This window comes from Cryptomeria japonica, chromosome 4 (genome assembly GCF_030272615.1).
Source record: "Cryptomeria japonica chromosome 4, Sugi_1.0, whole genome shotgun sequence".
NCBI lineage: Eukaryota > Viridiplantae > Streptophyta > Pinopsida > Cupressales > Cupressaceae > Cryptomeria > Cryptomeria japonica.
Window position 1 is genome coordinate 258311699 of NC_081408.1, and position 19518 is coordinate 258331216.

At 37.2% G+C, this 19518-nt stretch overlaps 1 protein-coding gene across 2 annotated transcripts in view; it reads left to right on the forward strand.

Annotated features, from left to right (window-relative positions):
- Window positions 1-19518, forward strand: part of LOC131065560 (uncharacterized) — a 151264-nt gene that overhangs the window by 39348 nt on the left and 92398 nt on the right. For both annotated transcript variants that reach the window (XM_058000108.2, XM_058000109.2), the window contains exons 10-11: window positions 2119-2234; window positions 14013-14141. In XM_058000108.2, coding sequence (XP_057856091.2) covers window positions 2119-2234; window positions 14013-14141 — 245 coding nt within the window. The remainder of the gene's footprint in view (window positions 1-2118; window positions 2235-14012; window positions 14142-19518) is intronic.

Sequence of the window (19518 nt, forward strand, 5' to 3'; positions counted from 1 at the left end):
GATATTTCTCCATTGAATTGACTTCGCTCTGTTGCTGTTGATGGCAAGAACATCAACATAAAGAACTAGTATCACACTGTCATCACCAACTTGCAAATTAAGTGTTCTTTCCTAGAAACTGGAACTCTTGTATCTACATCATCTAGACCTGTTTCTCTAAATTTCTATTCAATAAAGCATTTTGAATGTGTTCATTTGATTAACTTTCTGTCTGAATTGAGTAGCAATAGGGATTAGCAGATTGCCATTTGAAAGGTTACCATCTTTGTAGTTTGTGCAAATGTCTCCTCACATTCCCTTCTCTCACTACGCATATCTTTTGGTGAGAAACCTACTTTTGTACTTATCCAAAGAATCATCTGGTTTACATTTGACCTTAAATACCCATTGGCAATCTGTGTTTATTACCTTGGGCTAGTGTAACACAAAAGCTTATTCTTTTTCTACATCAAGCTCTGAAATTCCACCTTCATGGCATTCCTCCCATTAAGGTTTGTCCTTCGCCTGGTCATATATTTGAGTTCTTTGTTCTTCATTTTTGTTGAGCTTGCTCTAAAGGTTACCATTACCATGTTTGTTATCCAGTTCTTCATTCTCCTAAATATCAGCGAACTATTGTCATTCCATTTTCAGGTTATTCTATTACCTTTCCAGTTTTTGTTTCCATTATAGGACCATTTGTAGATTTATCATCATTTGAAATTAAATATCATATACAGTCACATCTTTTCAAATCACCATATAGTCACATTATGTAACCTATATTCTTTTGATTGCTTAGTATAGCCAACAAATGTGTACCCTTTTTTCTTTTTGATGAGTGAGCTGCAACAAGAGGGCTGGGAAGGGAGTTTTTGGCCTGGCCCAAATTAGGTGAGGCCACAAATGGGGGACCTCTTCCGTGGCATGAATGCACAACACGAACATGAATAGTTCAGACCCATGAGGACAGTAGCCTAGTAGGGGCACAAAGTTTGTGAGCACACTAGCCCAGTGAGGGTCTGGAGCACAAGGTACTTGGAATGGATGCCAACAGCATTAGTGCAAAGGTTCAAACCTGTGAGCACATTGGATCGGGGGGGCACAAAGCTTGTAATCACAATAGCGCAGCAAAGATTTGAATCTTTTGCGGCAGCGACAACAATGTCTTGACTTAACTGTCACACTATGAGATGAAACTTCAAAAGAAATACATCCCTTTTACTATCTAATTTACTTCCATTCTGCCAAGGAATTACAGTAAAAGGAACACAACTGAAGAAACACAATGCTCTTACTGATGGTCTCCTTGACTATTCTTCCTTGGTAGTGATATTTTGGAATGTCTTGAAGGATTCCGAGTAAGGATGTAAACTTTTGTATTTATAGTTTCAGCCTGTACCTATATGGTGTAGTCTAGTTGCACATGATAAACCTTGCCATAGACATAATTGTCCTTTTTGTCTGTTTCGCAACCCTATTTTGCTATAGAGCATGCAGAGTAGATTACTGTCTGTGCATACCATTCTCCTTGCAGAATCCCATGAACTGATTGCAGGTGAATTCCCCCCATTATCTGGTCTCACTGACTATATAGGTTTATCTGTTTTCTTTGAATGCTAACAAATAAGAGAAACATTCAGACTTACTTTCCAAGAAGTAGGCCAGCATCTTCCTAGAAAAGTCATGAACAATTAGCAAGCAAAACTTCACTACATAGTGGGTGTCTTCATTGGGCCACACAAAACAGCACAAACCAGGTCCAAAGATCCTTTAGCCTCTATACTTTATTTGCATCAATTGGCATTGACTTTGTTTACCATCTGGCATCCTGCACACACATCTTGACATTCTTCAATGGATGGAATTCCACTAACAGTAGGAGATGTAGAATTCAAAAGACGATTTCCCCTCATTTATCTCGTATTGCACATGCACAAGACGTTCTTCTCACATGTATTTACATTCTCATGGCTCGTTATTGATCTGAATATTTTTCTTGGCCATACGTTGCTGTTATTATATTTTGTTCATTGATAGGTTGAAAATTAGATACTAAAGCTTCTAAATACCAGAAAATTTTATGATGTATATTTCTTCTGAAGGCTTGAAAACTGATGTTATATATTTTTCATACAGGTAAATACAGGTTATTACCTTTTTACAAAGGAGAGAATACAATATTTGATGTCTCACCTCCTTCTATGGAACTTCTGGTGGAGCATACACAAGTTACCATATCTCAGCCCTTCCAGGTCAAACAATGCAGCAATTGCCTTGTATTTTATTTTGCATTTATTGTATTGATTGGTCGCAATGTAATTGTGTGTGGAGTGTCATTTCAATTTCATCCTTTTAATGAAAATTAATTTCTTTGCATGGTCAAATATGCAATACAGATTCCATGATGGAACCAGAGGTCCTGGTATGACCAATATTATATTGCAGCAATCATGAGTAATAATAATGTTGAAAAAAGTAGCTAGGAGGTTTCTCAAATATTTTTGAAAGTTGCTTCATAGCATTTTGAAAATGCTTGTAACAAACATAAAAATAATATCCACAAATGATGCTGGTTGAAATGATACATGAAACTCTTTGTGAGATGCTTCATTTGATTTACTCTGTTGCTGTTGTTTGGCTGTGTTCAATGGGTGAATGCAACAAAAAATTGTAAGACTGTTGAATAATTGTCATGCATTCATGCTAAACCGTGTGTTCCAAATGAATTAGGGTGCAGTTTGAAGTACTATTCTCACCATTTCTTTCCATGTGGAAGGTTGTCAATAGCCAATGTTTTGTGCTGAGGGTAATCGATGTGAACCTGTAAATTTTCTAATGAATTTAGGATCGTTCGAGAAGTTAAAAACATAGTGAAGCCAAAGTAGATCCAGACGTGAGATAAAAACTTTGCCAACTCATCACATAAGAATACAATCTGTCTTTTAAATATGTTGAGAAGAACAAAGTTTCAAACATGTTAGCTTATGGTCATAGAGAAACTAGTCATAAAATCCATGTGATAGATTCCCTTTGGTACATTGACATAGTAAACATTGAAAAAAGATCCTGTATCTTATTGTGTAATTTAAATACTTTGGAAGCTGAACATGCACAGATCTAGGATTCTATGTTATGGTGCATATGCAATCAGTACGAGTAGGCTTTTACAAAACAATTGTAATGTCCCCCCTTTGCTAGTTGCCACTCAGGAGCATGGATTTGCCTATTAGCCATCTCCGTAGGCAAATTTATAGGTTGGGAGATGATTGGCTAATCAAGGGGATTTGTACTTAGTCATTTTCTTGGCGTTGGTGAGCTTATATCTTATGAACTTTATAATAGTTCATTATAAAGTTAACTTTTTCTAAAATTAGACATATTTTATAAAGTAACTTTATAAAGAGGGGTTAATGAAATGTCGATGAAATATAAAGTTCACCCCTTTTAGGTGCCCCTTTCTAGGCAAAAAGGAAAATAAACTTTAATTTAAAATGGTGCCATCAATGATAAATCAAACCCTCAAGCTGGGCGCCTAAGGTGAGGAATATTCTCTTGGTATCATGGCATATTAGAGCCCTAATTTGGGCGTGGGGTTTAAAAGGCTTAAAGGAAGTGTACGGGCAATCATTTTGCATCATTATAATTCATTTTTTCATGGGGGAAAATGAAGAGATAAACCATCAGGAGGATGAAGAATCACCATTTCCCACAGGTACAAAGATATTGGAGTCGGATAAGGAAATGGATATTCTTGGTGATGAATTTCAAGAGGGAATGATTTCTGCTCTTCGAGGAGGCCAGTATATGCCATGTGAAGAGAATGACCAGGAAGTGGAAGGCATTGAGCAGCCTACAATCCCTGATTGGCTGAAAGAAAGGCTGAAGATAAAAGTACCAGTGGAAGTGTATGAAGAAGAAGATGGCACAACCGATTTCTTGGCCAGACTAGGGAAGGTCATTGCAAGGAAACCTACCAGAAAGTTTTCCACAATCCAGAGAGACGAAGCAGGCAACCGTACAGTTCAAATTGTTGTACCAAAGGTAGACAAGTCAAAGAAGGATATTACTCCTTCGGAATACAAGATTACCGCCATTGACTTGGGACCAATGACAAAAGCTCAAGAGGTGGAAGATATATATAATTTAGTTGATTCCATGACGGCGAGATTAAAGAAAGAAATTGGAAAGAAAACATAATACAAAAGAGAATTTGAGCGCTTGAGGGAATACATTTAGCACTTGACTAAACCACTCAATCAGGTCGATGCAGCAACTCCTCCACTTTTGAACTCCTCTCAAGAAGCAACTGAAAATCTTGAGGAAGAAAAGACAGTTGCAAGAGAAACTAAGGAATGGATAGCAGATGAAAAAGAAGAAGCAACAACATTTGCAGACAGATTGAGGTTGACATATGGGCAAAATTCCCGCTCTCCGAATTGCAAACATGGCAGAAGAATAAGCTGACCTCCAGGATTTTCAGGACAAGATCATCCCGTGCCTTAGAATATTGAAAGGCATGCACGAACAAGAATTTATTGATAAGGAGATAATTGCAACAGGAGGTGGCTATGATTTTAATGCATGGCACTGGACATTTGTCGCACGTAGTGAAGTTCTGGAGAAGGTGAAAATAGATAGCGCTAAGGCCGAGGAGCTAATAAAATAGATTCAGGATAAGATCTTCCCTGTAGCTGCAGATGTGCTCGAGAAGGAAACAATTAGAGAAATTGATATGCAGCTGGAAAGTCTAAGGCTCAAAATTTAGGAGATTTTCTTCCTTGTCCCTGGACTAGTCTTGAAGCAGAATTTGACTAAGGTATCGAACCTCTTTTCCATTCGAGATGCCTTCCAAAAACGAGTACTGGGTTGGGAGATCACTTTTGCCGCTTGTGCAAATGATTTGGACGGATGGTAATACAAGATCAACATGCTACCGCATGTCACCATGGTAGAGGTCGACTCAATCGTGTCTAGATTCATTGAACACAGTGCTTCTCGTGAGGATAAGGATGTTCATTCCTAGGAGATGGCTAATTACGCCACTTGTCTAGCTTCTATTTGTTTTTTAGTTTTATCTTGGGAAACTCTATTTAGGGTTGTGTTGAATTGATCTCAGCTGTTGATCTTGAATCAATCTTGGCCTTTCATTTTGCTTTCAAAAACTCTATATAAAATCTCACTCTCTCATTTCATTGTTGTTGTGGAGAGATTTATGAAATTGTTGTGTAGAGCTACTTGAATAATAAAAGTTCATTTGCAAGTGTTTGCTCTGAAATCTTGTTGTTATTTAGTGGTTGCATGGTTGCATATCTTCCTTCAATAATAGAATAGTTTACTTACAATAAATTTGCTTTCAAGGTTTGTTAGATGAATGAAGGATTTGATAGTTTAGATTGGTGAAACCTTGCTCATACTTTCTTTGGATGGATGATTTTCGTTCAATGTGTAAAGTTATCCCGAGCTTATAATGTGAATGCTTAACTTCTGCTTTGAGTAAATATTGTTCGATTGATGGTATTATTCAAGTGTGAAAATCCTAAGCACACCCTTAGAAGATTGCACTCGCTTTGTATAGTTGTCCAAGTGTGGCGAAACAAAGTGTTGTTGTTAGTTTCACCCAGTCTTTACCATCTCTTGAGTTCATTAGGAGTAGTATAAAACTTTTGAATCCTTATTCTTTTGCCTTTTTTTTCCAAAATTTGAAAATTCAACAAAAAGAAGAGCACCAAAATTGTCAAACTAGTCTAAGTCCTAGCTTGTGATCATTCGTTGTTGAGCGTAAGTCTCCCTTGCATTTCAGCATACATCACCATTAAGGCTATCCACATATAGAGCTTGTCGTCGTCGTGTGGTCTTTCTCATAATCTTGGCACATGTATTGATTTTGTTCAGGAGAGGATAGAGTGTCCTAGATATTTTATCCTAAGTGTTTGGTAGATGATAAAACATACACTAACAAAGTGGATGATTGAGCCTAAGCCTCATCATTCCAAGGCTCCCAAGGCACTCATGCACACAGATTTGAAAGAGGAATATAGAGACTTGGTATTCTTGCTTAATCGAGTGTTGGGGATGCCACATGGAGCATTATTTGATAGATGGATGTTATATTTTATCCAAGATTTCCAGTTGAGAAATGTGGAATGAACTAAGTCGTTTGCCATGACTTCTTACCTTGTGTATATACTTGCGAGATTTGTCACATACAAAGGATTGATATGCAAAGGTGAAGTCAGGAATGGACAATGACATTATAGAAGCTATGAATGTTATGCACAATTGGACATGCATAGAGTTGAAGATTACGGGAGGTTGAATGATGCATTCACCATGTATATTACAAGGATGTTGCAGGGCGGAATCCACAAGAGGTTGTCCAAAGAGGCAACGGAATTGATTGAACAATATGGATCGTGGTACATATAGTTTCCCACTTTCACATACCTAAGGATTTAGGGATTCTAGTCCGAACCATAAGAGCTTCCTAGGTATCCTACAGACAAAATGATCCTACTTGAGGAGGTGAGACAACTTTTGGAAATTGATTTCATCTAGAAGGAGAAACATAGAACATGGATGACTTTTCCTGTCGCTATAGGAAAAACATTGGAAGTGTGCCAATCCATTGTTGTAGCTAGTACGGTGATTGAGGAGCTTGCCATTCTATTGCCTTGGGGCATACAAGAAAGAGATAGATTTGATCCGCATAAGAATGTTGAAAGGATCAGAGGAGACAGGTTCATACACAAGGTGGATGTAATGTTCCCTTTCTAGGCGATAGGAGATGAGCAGGGGTTGACCTATCATTCGAGTTCCTGTAGGTGAACAATATGGTTAGGGGACTCATTCATAGGGTCATGGAGCTTTGTAGGGGTTCTGTGAGCCGTTTTGGACCTTTAGACGACAGTTCCTACTTTTTAGGGAGGTCTCCTTTTTTTAGGGAGAACTGGCAGTTGACTGGATGACCACCCAAGGGACCAGGGAGTAGAGCAAGATCCTTCTGAGAAGTTACAGGTGTTGGAGAGAGGTTCCTATTTTTTAGGGCGAGTCCCTACTTTTTAGGAGGAACTATCAGTTGGCTTTCAGGACTCAAGCAACATCAGTGATCATAGTGCTTCAGACGGAATTCAGATCTGAGTCGTGGATTTCATTTTATGAATTAATATTTCCTAAGTTGGATTAAATAAATAATAATAAAGTGAAATAATATAATCACTTTATATTAATATTTAATAAAGTGGCCCCTTGGCACATTTTCCTAGAAGTTTTTAATTTAAAGGTTATAACTTAATAATATGGCCACTTTTAATGAGGAATTAGATTCTTAATGGGTTAAACCACTCAGCGGAGGTTATTTTTTAATAAAAAGAAACATTTTAACATGTTTTATGATGCCAAAAGTACAACCCTAACTCCAAATTCGAATTAGGGTTTGAGGAATGTTAAAAAGACATTGTGGAGGCTCATTTTGACATTCTTGTTATTCATTTTTTTGGTGCTCTTAGCTAATTTTCAGATCTGCACGACAAAGCAGCTTTGGAGAAGTATTGGGGACGAAAACCTCCAGTATTGTGGTGTCAGGACGAAATCCCTCTCACCAAATTTGCGAATTGGACATTCAGGAGACTACTTATCAGGTCATGGAGGGACCAATTTCAATAGATTTCAGGGTTTAATTAGTAGCAGGTTTCATTTACAGTGAATTGGAGAAGGTTTGTTAGTCAACTACAACAAACTTTCATCATTCATGCCAGCCGTACTTTCTTCAGCTAAACCGTACCATTCCCATTTAGCCTGGAGTTTGGTAAAAATAAATACAAGGGTTTCAAGTCTGCAAATTACATTGCTTCTCATTGTTGGTGATAAGGAATAATATTGCAACAATTATTTAGGAGAAATAAGGTCAATTGTGATCAAAATTTATAATAAATTAGGGAAACTCTTCATTCCTCGAAGGGTTCACCTGGCAAGAATTTAGAATTCCATAAAGTCAATAAAGTCAATTGGAGCTGATTCCACACTCAACAAGCTATTACATCAGCATGTATTGAAATTCTGTCAAATAAGGATGCTCAACCAGGCAAGCTTAGGACTCCTGGTATGCAAATTTGCACCTTGAGCAAAATAAATTGTCATTCTTGTCAAATAAAAAATCAGAGTTCTGATTTTTCAATTTCAGAATTAGTTTAGTCTTCTATTTGTATTGTATCTATTGTGCTACATTCTAAAAGTTAATAACACGCAAGTTATCCTCAAAACCTCAAAACTGCATTAAAAAACGAAAATTCCAATTGCTAGTCAAATAAATCAGACTCAGAAAAATATATCAGATTGTTATTGACTCAGGAAAATGAATTAGCTCCACTAAAATTGCCAAGTGGTATAACAAATATCAGAAAAGGAAGAATCTTCTAATATTTCATGAATATCAAAATTCATCAAGGTTGACTATTCTTGTGAATGAGGAGGTTATGATAATCTTTGATGAATATTTAAGTGAACCTGAGGAGGTGAAGGCTACCGAATATTTTGACAAATATTATAAGAAAAAGATGTTTGCATCAATTGAAGATTTGCCACCAAGGTATGACTATAATTCAGAAGTTCATAACAGCAGTGATATAACTTCTCGTTCTCAAGATATGGCAGCCTTTGGTCAAGAAGAGAATAATGATTTGCATTCTAGATTTGAGGGTACACATGGTGCAAACATGGGTTATAATAAGGTGAATAATACAACCAATCATAAATCAGATTTTATGCATTTTGGAACAGCTGATGTAGAACATTCCCAAAGGATGAATGACGGATGGTTGGCAAGAGCCAGGCAAGCCAAGTTGATAGCTCAGCAGGCAAAGCTTCAACTTCGGCACATTCATGATACTCATCATGATATTGGTAAGGATAAACAAGAGCTATCTAATTCTGATTTTTCAGCTGATATTGGTTTTTTTCTTACATTGTGGTGATGGAATTGATAATGAGGCTTATAGTGGACCAGCCACTAATGAGTTATCCTTGATTGGCACAAAAGGTGTTCCCAATGCACCTTTGATTTTGTCATCTGTTTCATATGACAGGGGAGCGATCTACTTATTGATTGGAGATTATTGTTTTTGAGAGCATTTATGCATTTGTAGGTCTGCAATGTTTATTGCAGGTGTATGAACTGAATTTGGAGACGGAAACCTTCAGGTTTGGGTGAGAGGAGGAAATCCCACTCATATTTAAGCCATCAATTTTTTAAGATTGTTCATATTTTGCCAATAAGGGCAAAAAATCAAAGTTTGTTAGCATCTATAGCAGGGTTACAGTCTGATTATCAGATCTGAGCAGGTATTTGGAGTTATTTTAGAGATTTTGTGACATTTTGTGAACAGCTAATCATACCCTAGCTAAAGAGCTGCCCGGGACTTCAAAAAAATAAATAGAAGGGTTTTAAGTTGGCTCTTAGGTACAAAATTCATTGTTAGCAGCAAATAAGAAGATTCCCCGTAATTATTTGGTGAAATCAATTCATATTGGAGCTACAAGAGCAAATCAGTGGGTAGAAGGCACACCAAATTGGGGTTTCTCATGAGGAAAGTTCAGGAAGTGCGTCGGAATAAGGATTTCTTCACTAAATTGTTTTAGATAATTATCCAATAGGTGAATAAAGCTCATTGGAGTCATTAATTGCAGCTGGAGATGCTTCATTCATTATTTTCACCCGTTCAAGCCAATAAATCACCTTCAATTCCCAGTGTTGGACTCTTGGTAGGCCATTATTGGCCTGGGTTGTTGAAAGTAATCATTTATACTCATTTGTTCTTTGCTGATAATTTAAATTAGAGGTCTGAAATTCATTTCTTGTCTATTATTTTATGTGTTGTTATTGTTATTCATTTCTGCATTGTCAAATCCCAAAGCATAAACTTCAAAAAACTCAAAGACACATAAAATTCCTTCAAAACCTCAAGGCATTAATACGCTGGTCAAAGATATTTATTGAAACAAACAAATCAGAATTTAGCCATCTCCTAGTCAGCATCTTTCAGTGGACATCGAAGATTATTGGGCCAACCTGATGGATGAGCAAGTAGTGAAGAGGAGAATGTGGTCTAGGAATGTCCGTGGATTTCATGAGAAAGTGTGAATTCTTTCTCCTTCCTGGTCAGATATTGGATGATAAGGATCATACTCATCCGCAAAATGAAAATGAGATGAAGAAATATATCCTGTTGCCTAGTTGGTCAAAGGAGGAGGTGACATATTTGAATGTACTTATGAGAGATGTCATGGGTTTCTCTAGAGATTAGGTAGATAAGCAGATGAATAGATTGATAGATATGGGTGTTGTCTTCACATATGAGAAGATGAAACAGGAGGAATCCTCTTCTGAGGATGATTGGAGAACAGTTAGTGATACAAGGATTCGTACAGATGAGGAGAGTCAGGCTCCAAACTGAAAGAAAAATACGACTGGAGAATCCAAGACGAAGGGGAAGGAGATAGCTAGTCAGCCATCCAAGAAAAGGAAGCAAAAGCCTAGCGTTCCTTTGTCTCCCCTTAGTTTCTCATCAATCAAGGAGATCAATATACTAGAGCAAAACAAAGAATTTGAATAGTGTTCTAAGTTCTAACATAGTGATTTTACCAAATAATACTCAGGAGTTGCATGCCACAGCTACATCCACACCACCTAATGAAGATGATGATCAGCCGGGATCTCCTACTGTCCTTTTGGAGGCTAGCTTGGGTAATGTGTATGATTTGACTAAGGACAAGGATGATGATGATGATGTTATCTCGACATTGAAGGAACTTGATCGAGAGATGTGTCTTGAGTTTGGGATGGAGATGATCTCCATTCCTGATTGGTTGATGAAAAGTATGGAGAAAAGCAAGAAGATGGTAGAGGCCCAGCCCATTGATGATATTATAATAAGGAGTCATCTTTACTTTTGTTACTCTAGTCATGGATGCTTGGAGTGCAATCATATAAAAGTGAATTTTTTCTTTCTCTTTTTGATTCTTGTAATGCCACACCCCAGGTGGAACACTGAAACTGCAACCTGCTCGTTAATTTTAGATTAATAATACTATATTTCTTTTTGAAAGTGGTCTTTCAGAACTAGACAGAGAGTGCAGAACGTTTGTTGTTTGTTTGTTTGATGTTTTTGAGTGCTTTCCAATACATAACAACAATAGTAACAAACTCCTAGATTGCAATCAAGATATGATATCTTAATTCTAAATAAATTGTTTTACTACTATCAAGATCTGATTACAAAGCTTTCAAATCTGATATATAATCAGACTGTAACAACTACTGGTTTCACCTCAATAACTTTGAGTTCATAAGTACAACTAAAAGAGGACATACCCGTTTGATGGCTCTAGGTTAGGGTATGAAACATGACCTTTCACAAGGTAAATAAGAGGAAGCGAATGAACTGGAATAGTGTTGAAAGTCTAATTCTGGAGGTAGCAGCCAGTGCTTGCCCTTGGAATTCCTCCTCTTTAAAGACTATTCTGCTTTGAATTTGGCTTTGTACTCCAACCTTTCGTACTATGATGGAATACCTATATGGGCTGCTGTTTATGAACGAGCCTTGCAACCCCAAGGTTGGACAGCATTAACATGGGCCTCCTAGCTCCAAAGATGGCTTAGAGAGGGTAAGCTTGACAAGTGGGCATCTGGCTCAGAAAATTCCTTCATAAATCTCTGAAATGACCCTTAAAGCCAGCAACCAACAACTGTCCTTTCCACTGCAGAAGATGAAGCTGACTGGAACAACACCAAATAACGATTATAGTACTTTCCTTTGGCTCACAAACTGTCCAAGAGGGTTTGGCTTCACAGACAAGCACCTCACTCAGAAAACTCATTCAAAATCTCAGAAATCTTGAAAAATTTAACCAAAACTGCTTTTAACTAAATTGCTGATGGAAACCTATTGCAGCTGTAACATAAAACCGTGAGGATATTGGCTTTGCTTTGCTCCAAATATGCCTAACAGGAGGTCGTCCTAGCAAGAAGACACCTCACTCAGAAATCGGCAAATAACTATCAAACACATTCCAAACTACCCCTAAACTGCTGCTAATGATTTAGGCTTGCAGACCAAATACTTGTTGATGCAACAATGGTTCCTTCTTGGCTCAAATAACCTCTAGAAGGGGTCGGCCTAGCAAGCAAGGAGCTGACTCAAGAACTTAATTAATATATTCTAACTCCCTTTAATCTGCTGCATATTTAAACTACTTTACTGGTGTAGACAAGTCTTGTTGTCTTCAAGATGAACTTGCATAAGAAACCCTCTTCTTAGCTACTAATGAGCCAAAATAAGGGGTAGCCTGGCACATAAACACCTCACTCAGTTTTCAACCAGCAACTCTTCAAAACTAAAAATCTTTGAAGCTCCAATGGAACCCCTGCTATAAGATTTCCCTTGCACACTCTTAGTTGATCTCCTATAACTGCAAGTGTGTTTGCTAATGGAGGTTTTCGTCTCCACAAGCAGCTCTAACCCCTAGGGTTCAGCCATGCTCCGCTAAGGAGACAAGAAAGAGAAATAAGCCAACATAACATGGCTAACAAATGAATCCCAATGTCTTTATAACTCTCTCATCTCCTTTCACCTTAATTAGGGTTTTTTCTTTTTCTAAAGCTTCATTAGGTTTTCCCACTTGAGTGGTTTACTTTATTCTTTTATTTGTCTTCAGTCACTCTTAAGGTGGCGTCCAACATAAGCTTTTAAATGACCTTATAACATAAAGTCACTTTTAGGAGAAATACATTAGTTAATAACTATTAACTTGACTTTTAAAACCTTCGAGTTACATTTTTCTCTCCTCAAGGGTACCTAGCAAGGAGGTACCTCACTCTCTCTCTAGAGTTAAGTCACTTTTTGGAGGTGTATTGCTTGGTTCTAGTGTAGTTTTAGACCGTCAACTTGGTGATAATATAATTATTAACTGATTCCCACCAAATGCGCTCTAGAGTGCCATCTGATTCAGGAGAAATTCATCAAAATCAAGTGCCCTCTATCCATATCACTAGTGTACAAGGATTTGTTAATAGACTAACCTTGAATACTGAATTGGCTAGGACGAGGGGACATTACATTTCTCTTGTTTCCGTTTCCTTCCCTTTGTACCGGTAAGTTGCACTGGTCTTATAATTCTCTCTATATTCACACAAATCTCCTTACCTAGGGAAATTTTGTTTGATTTGTTTTAGATGACTTGGATTCACTCATAACTCAATTAACTATATGACTACAAGAAGAGCCTGTTTATATGTGTATCATTTTTCACTAGTCAAGTCTGTGTCACGATTGAGTCGTGGTTGACAAAAACTCGTTTCTCACAAGATCGAGCTTTCTTGTGTGGACTCATTCCATCTATGGGTGATGCTGAAGCACAGTAAAGCATCTAAGGACACCTGTCTTGGTACTATTCTAGCTCAAGTGCTTTCAGCCATGGACAACCTGCTTAGTTTGGTACTGATTTTGCAAAACCTTTAGAAAGTATTGTGCCTTATGAACATTTTATTGGGGGCTTTCTAGCTCTTTTATCTTTATACTTGTATTTTTAGTGTATCTGCATATTAAATAATCTTGAGGTAAATGTATGCTAACATTTTTCTCTACCAGTTCATGTAAATGTGTTTGCCAAAATGTATTCTCCTTTTGTGTTTACATATCAGTGATCTTGACTTTTTTGCAAATTATGTGTTGTGTTATTGTTAACTATTATTTCAATATCATTGTTAATCTTTGAATATTTTATTGTTAAATCATTTAAATGCTGCTGAAAACAAAGGTAGGTTATTAGAGAGGCAGAGATGAATAGCCGTAGGGGTTTTGTGTCTGTACATATATGGTCAACATAATAGAATATTTTGGTCATTGATTTCTGCTTGCATTGATCTACAAATTGAATGGATTTCACCATACCTCTTTAAAATGTCTCTGGGGTTATAATTGCTTGTTTTGCAACAAACTCACCATTGTAGGCATATCAAACTTGTGTGTATGTCTCAGGTAACAGGGTTTTCGGTTGGAGGACGTGTTGTGAATTCTCAGGGCATTGGAGTTGAAGGTGTTAAGATATTAGTTGATGGACGAGAAAGAGCTAGAACGGACATTTGGGGATATTACAAGCTTGATCAGGTACCATTTTAATTATGGCATGCTACAAAAGGAAAATTGACTTGTTTCAGTTTCTGGGTTTAGAATCATGATGAAATTTTTTAAGGAAATAACATATTGGCTCTTTATCTATCAGACATCTTCTAACAAATATCCCAGACAAGGTTAGATGTATCCAAAGTTGTGTAAGAGGATCATCTTTTTTATACTATTTATAATATCCTTGCAGCGATTCATCTTGGATCTAGTAATTGAAGTGTGAGTATGCTAGGTATATTTATTGTCTTTTGACAATGAATGATTTTCCTTGCAATTTTAAGCAGGGTTGCGGAGTAGTGACCTCACCCTCTGAGCATGCATGCCAATATATCTGAAATGGAAATGGATATCCTTACAGTCTAGATACTACATAGGTTCTGTACCTGGTTGTATCTAAAGCAAGCCCATAAATTTGCAGGGTTGGATACACCAACTCTGCCATTCATCTTATGTCCATTCACAAATTGTTTTGATTAAAAAGTGATTGCCGTAAAACCCTAAATGACAAGATAAACGCCTATAAAAGACCTAAAACTGTCATAAATATTCAGTGCAGTTGATCTCTGAAATTGCTAAAAGTAATGTTCCAGTAGTAATAGTAGAAAAAAATATTGTGCAGCAGAGGAACTTTTTAAAAGCTTTAGTAGAGAAGGGTTTTTTTGAGCAGTACAGGCGGGCTCTTCAAGAAGCAGAGGAATATTTTTTGAGCATCTGTTTAAGTTTATGTTTTTTCTGTTTTCCTATGTGTGACTTCCAATGTTTTTCTGAATTTTGGGGAGAGGTGGATAGGAGGAAGTGGGGACAGTAAAAGTTTTCCAGATTTTTGGGACTGCTTAGGGGCCACAGGGGGATGGATTTTAAAGTTTATATAAAAATTTATACATGAACTAAAAGATGCTGAAAATTATTTTAAATCTAATCTGCCTGATTCTCCCATCTTAACCTGAACGGGTTTGGGTATGGGTCTGAGGACGGGTTCCCATGTAGGCATGACCTGGACAGCATGAGTATGCCAAAGGTTTCCTTGGACAATGCTTTTGGTATGCATATGAAAGGAACCCCATTCAACTCTTCCACATTGATAACTATCATAATGAGGTGGATGTGGATGCATAGGCTTATTTTGTAGGCAACAGCTATGCTCTAGTTGTTATTTGCAGCAAGAGAGTAGGATATATATGAAACAAAATGATAGGCCACTCGGTCTTGCATTCCTCCAATACAGTAATCTCTTTCTCTGCACTTTTGCTCCTGCATGTCAGCATTCCCAACACCAACACTACAATGACAATCAGGATGCTTCCCTCATCCTGATCAAAATTTATGTAGCTGATTCAGTGTTTTGAACAAATTAATAGGCTATTTATGAAGTTTCCTTTTCTGTCTGTAGTTCACAATTGTTTCATTTAAAAACATCATCTTTGTAAATCTATTTAAGGAGCCTTCATCTCGTTTGTTTAATACATTAATTTACCATAACAAAACCAAGAACCACTATGGATGCCTACAAGGTATTGTTGATTTGCGTTTTGTGACACTCGGCAACACAGAATAAAATACCAAGTATTCTATCCTCTCTTGAACTAGGAAACCTGAAATGCTAAACTACATGATCAAATATATTAGAATAATATTAGATTACCTTATAATGGTCATTTTATGTCTTTTAGGTATCTTTAGTTTATTAGCTAGTTTCTATTTTCTACTTCAGTTAGGTAATTTAGAATGTTTCTATTTTGTCTTTTGTCGTCTTCTTTATATAAGGAGACTACATCTCCATTTGTAAACATTCAATCAACAATGAAATATTGTTTCATGGTATCATAGCATAATGATCCTTTGATGAATTTAAAAAAAAAGTTAGTGCATTTACTTGGAATTTATTTCTAGAAGTTTTTGCGAAAAAAATCGTGGAAATTCAAAGGAGTTATTTTTTTTGGGAGGTTCTTTGCCGAGATTGAAGGTTTTCTGGGCGTTTTTTTCCGAAAGATTTTTTTGCGTCGTATTTCTCCTCTCGTGTGCGTTTGAGCGTTTGCTTAGGTCGTGGATTTTGTGTTTGTGTTGCGATTTGTTCTCGTGCATGCTTGTCATATTTCTGTTTTTTTCGATTTTTCTCCTTAGATGTGGCCTGATTTTTTCTCCTACCATTTTCTTCTTGCATGAGGAAAGGTTTTTTGAGGTCGTGTCGGGCTTGTTCGTGGGTGCATTTTTCCTGTTTGTGATCTTCTTTAGATCACTTCACCACTTTTTGTGTGCGAAAAGGGTTTTCTGTGTTGTTTTGGCTCGTGATTTCTAGGTTTTCTCTGCAAAAATTGTGAGTTTGTGTGCTGTACTGTGATGGAAGTATTTTTGGCGGCCATTTTAGACGCGATGGCTTTGGGGATCTGCGTTTTTTCGTTTTTTGCAGCCCTGCGACCCACGCAAAGGATCCATGACTGTCTTTCTTTTTCGTTTTTCAGTCTGTTTTGAATAGACTCAAAAAGTTTCACAGCCGCAAAGATATTCTTGTAGGAAACATGGGTTTTCAAAATTTTTACAGGGTTTGTTTTCTTTGTTCAAGGTTTTTTTGAAGGCCGAGATGGATTCCTTTTTTGGGTTTCTACATTTGTGCTAGGGTTCCGAACCCTTTTTCTTTCTCAGTATAGCTTTTTTCTAGTTTTTTGAAAAAAATGAAGAATATAATTTGTTTTCTACAAGGGTTTAACCATTTTTCCTTAAAAAACAAAGTTTTGTATTCTATGCAAATTTTTCTTGGGATTTGTGCCAGCCACATGCTGAGGGTTTGTCATTGATATTTGATAGAAAAATCAGATTTTTTGAAGTTTGTGTTTTACCTCGTTTTTTGTGCATAACAAAACGAGAGGGATGGCATCGTTGACCAACATCATGGTGGAGGCCAATCAGCCATTCAGTAGTAGGAGCTACAATACCTGGAAGCAGAGGATGGTCTCCATTTTTAAGTACTAGTGTCTCAGTCAGATTGTTCTGGGTAAATCTACTCGTCCCACAGTAGTGGGCAAAGACCAGGACAAGTTTGATGAACGTATCAGAGAAGCGGTTATGTTGCTGAAACTATTTGTCACTGATGAAATGCTTCCAGATGAAGATCAAGGATATATGCGATCAACTGGTGGCCATAGGTTGCAAGATGGAAGAGGAGGACATGGTAGTGATTACGTTGAAGAGTCTACCATGCTCCTACAAACACTTTATTGAGACACTCAACATTATCTCCACTAATGTTGAACTAAAGTTTGAATAGTTGTGTACTAAGCTATTGCAACAAATTCGGTGGAGAAAACAGTTTGGTAGCAACAATGACATGGTCAGTATGAAACAAGCATTTACTGGTAAGGATAAAGGCAAAGGCGAGTCCACTCAGTGGAAAGGACAACACACATTTGAAAACGGTTCCAAGAAGAATTTCACCGATTACTATTGTGGGAAGCTTGGTCATATCTAGAGGTTCTACAAAAAGTGGTTGGTTGATTAGAAGACCAACCAGGGAGAGTCTTTGCAGTAGGCTCATGTTGCAAAGCATTCTGAGGAGAAGTCGTCAGCGTTCTTTGAGTTTTAAAGTTTTTGTCTTGTGTAGGGTGGCTAGTTAATAAATTGACCATTATGCGATGGCGTTAGAATAATATTAGATTACCTTATAATGGTCATTTTATGCCTTTAGGCATCTTTAGTTTATTAGCTAGTTTCTATTTTCTACGCCAATTAGTTAATTTAGAACGTTTCTGTTTTGTCTTTCGTTGTCTTCTCTATATAAGGAGACTATGTCTCCATTTGTAAACATTCAATCAATAATGAAATATTGTTTCAAAATATGGGAATCCCTATTTTCTTGGTCATTTCTAGAAGTTTTGTAGAATCAAGGAGGGTTGCAGTAGTGTTGTGACCTTTTCACACATCGCCCCATTGCAAATGGGGACCCCCAGTTTCTAATTTTTAGGGTTCTTGGTCACCAATCTTTGAGAGTTTGGAGCTAGAGTTTCCAAGAGTTTCATCAAGGTCAATTAGGGAGTCAATCATCAGAACAATGTTTGGACACCATCAAAGTGCTTAGAAGGCTTGAGGGATGAAAAACGCAACTGCTTAGGGTCAATTTTGACAACTTCCTATTTTTGTGGGATTTTGCCTTTTTGGTTTTTTCAGAGTTTTTGAAAGTTGATCGAGGATTTGGTTAGTCGTCTCAAGGCGACAAGGTTCCTGTCTTCGAAATGAAAAGTTTATATCTCCAAGTATGAAAAGGAAGGGAAAATCATATGGGCCAGGCGTTGATCCAGAGGTTCCAGACAAATATGGCAATAAGCAAGAGAATCCATCAAGTGTTTATGGCAAGGAGAAAGTTTCTAAATGGAGAAGGCAATGTCTTGTGCCATAGCAAACTCCTACCAACACAGTGAAAACGACGTGACAACAAGCAAACTCCTACCAACTCATAGCTAAAATGTTGTGACAACAAGAAAACTCCTACAAACACATAGCGAAAACGGGATGACAACAAGCAAACTCCTTCCAACACATAGCAAAAACGGCATGACAATAAGAAAACTCCTATCAACACATAGCAAAAATGACTTCGTAGCAAGTGAAGTTCGCCCAACACTCAGAAAAATTCCTTGTCCAAGTAGCAAATCCACCCAAGGAGAGGATAAGAAAATTGGTTAAGTGTTGATACATTGGGGAGAAAAAATAAAATAAATTTAGAATACTGACTAAGTGTTGATACCTTTGAGAAAATAAAATTTGAAAATTTGGTTTGTAATTTGTAAAATCCAAGGTGAAGTTTGCTTGTAATGTCCCCTTCCTTGTGATGATGCATTCAGTGGTCCATTGGCCTATTCCAGAGACCCGTAGGCTATGTGGAAGGGTGAATTAGGGTTTCCATGTTCTTTGGAGTTCCGACCAAGCTTGTCAGGGATGGATTGTGAACTTACTATTTTTGTAAGTTAGGGTTTGGCCGTCGGGATGGTGTAGAGTTGCTAAGCTCACCAAGCTCTTTCTTTGGTTGCGAAGATCACAATTTTCGAAGCATTATTTTATGACTTACTATTTTTAGTAAGTGGTAGTTTGGGCATTCTATTTTTGGCAGTCCTGGAATTTGTCTTGATCCAGCATAGTTCAATGATCCTCATTGCTCAGCCTCATCTGGATTTTGTTGATAATCAGTACTGGAGTTATAAGCGATTTAATTAAATATTATTCCTTATCCTAAGGTTGTTATTTAATTATTTTATTACTAATTGATGTTATGGGGAATTGTTCAAAAAGTGGTATTTTTCCTAAGTCTTACCTGGGCGAATTATTTAATGGTTATAAGGAGACTTTATTTTTATATACTTCAAAGTTATAT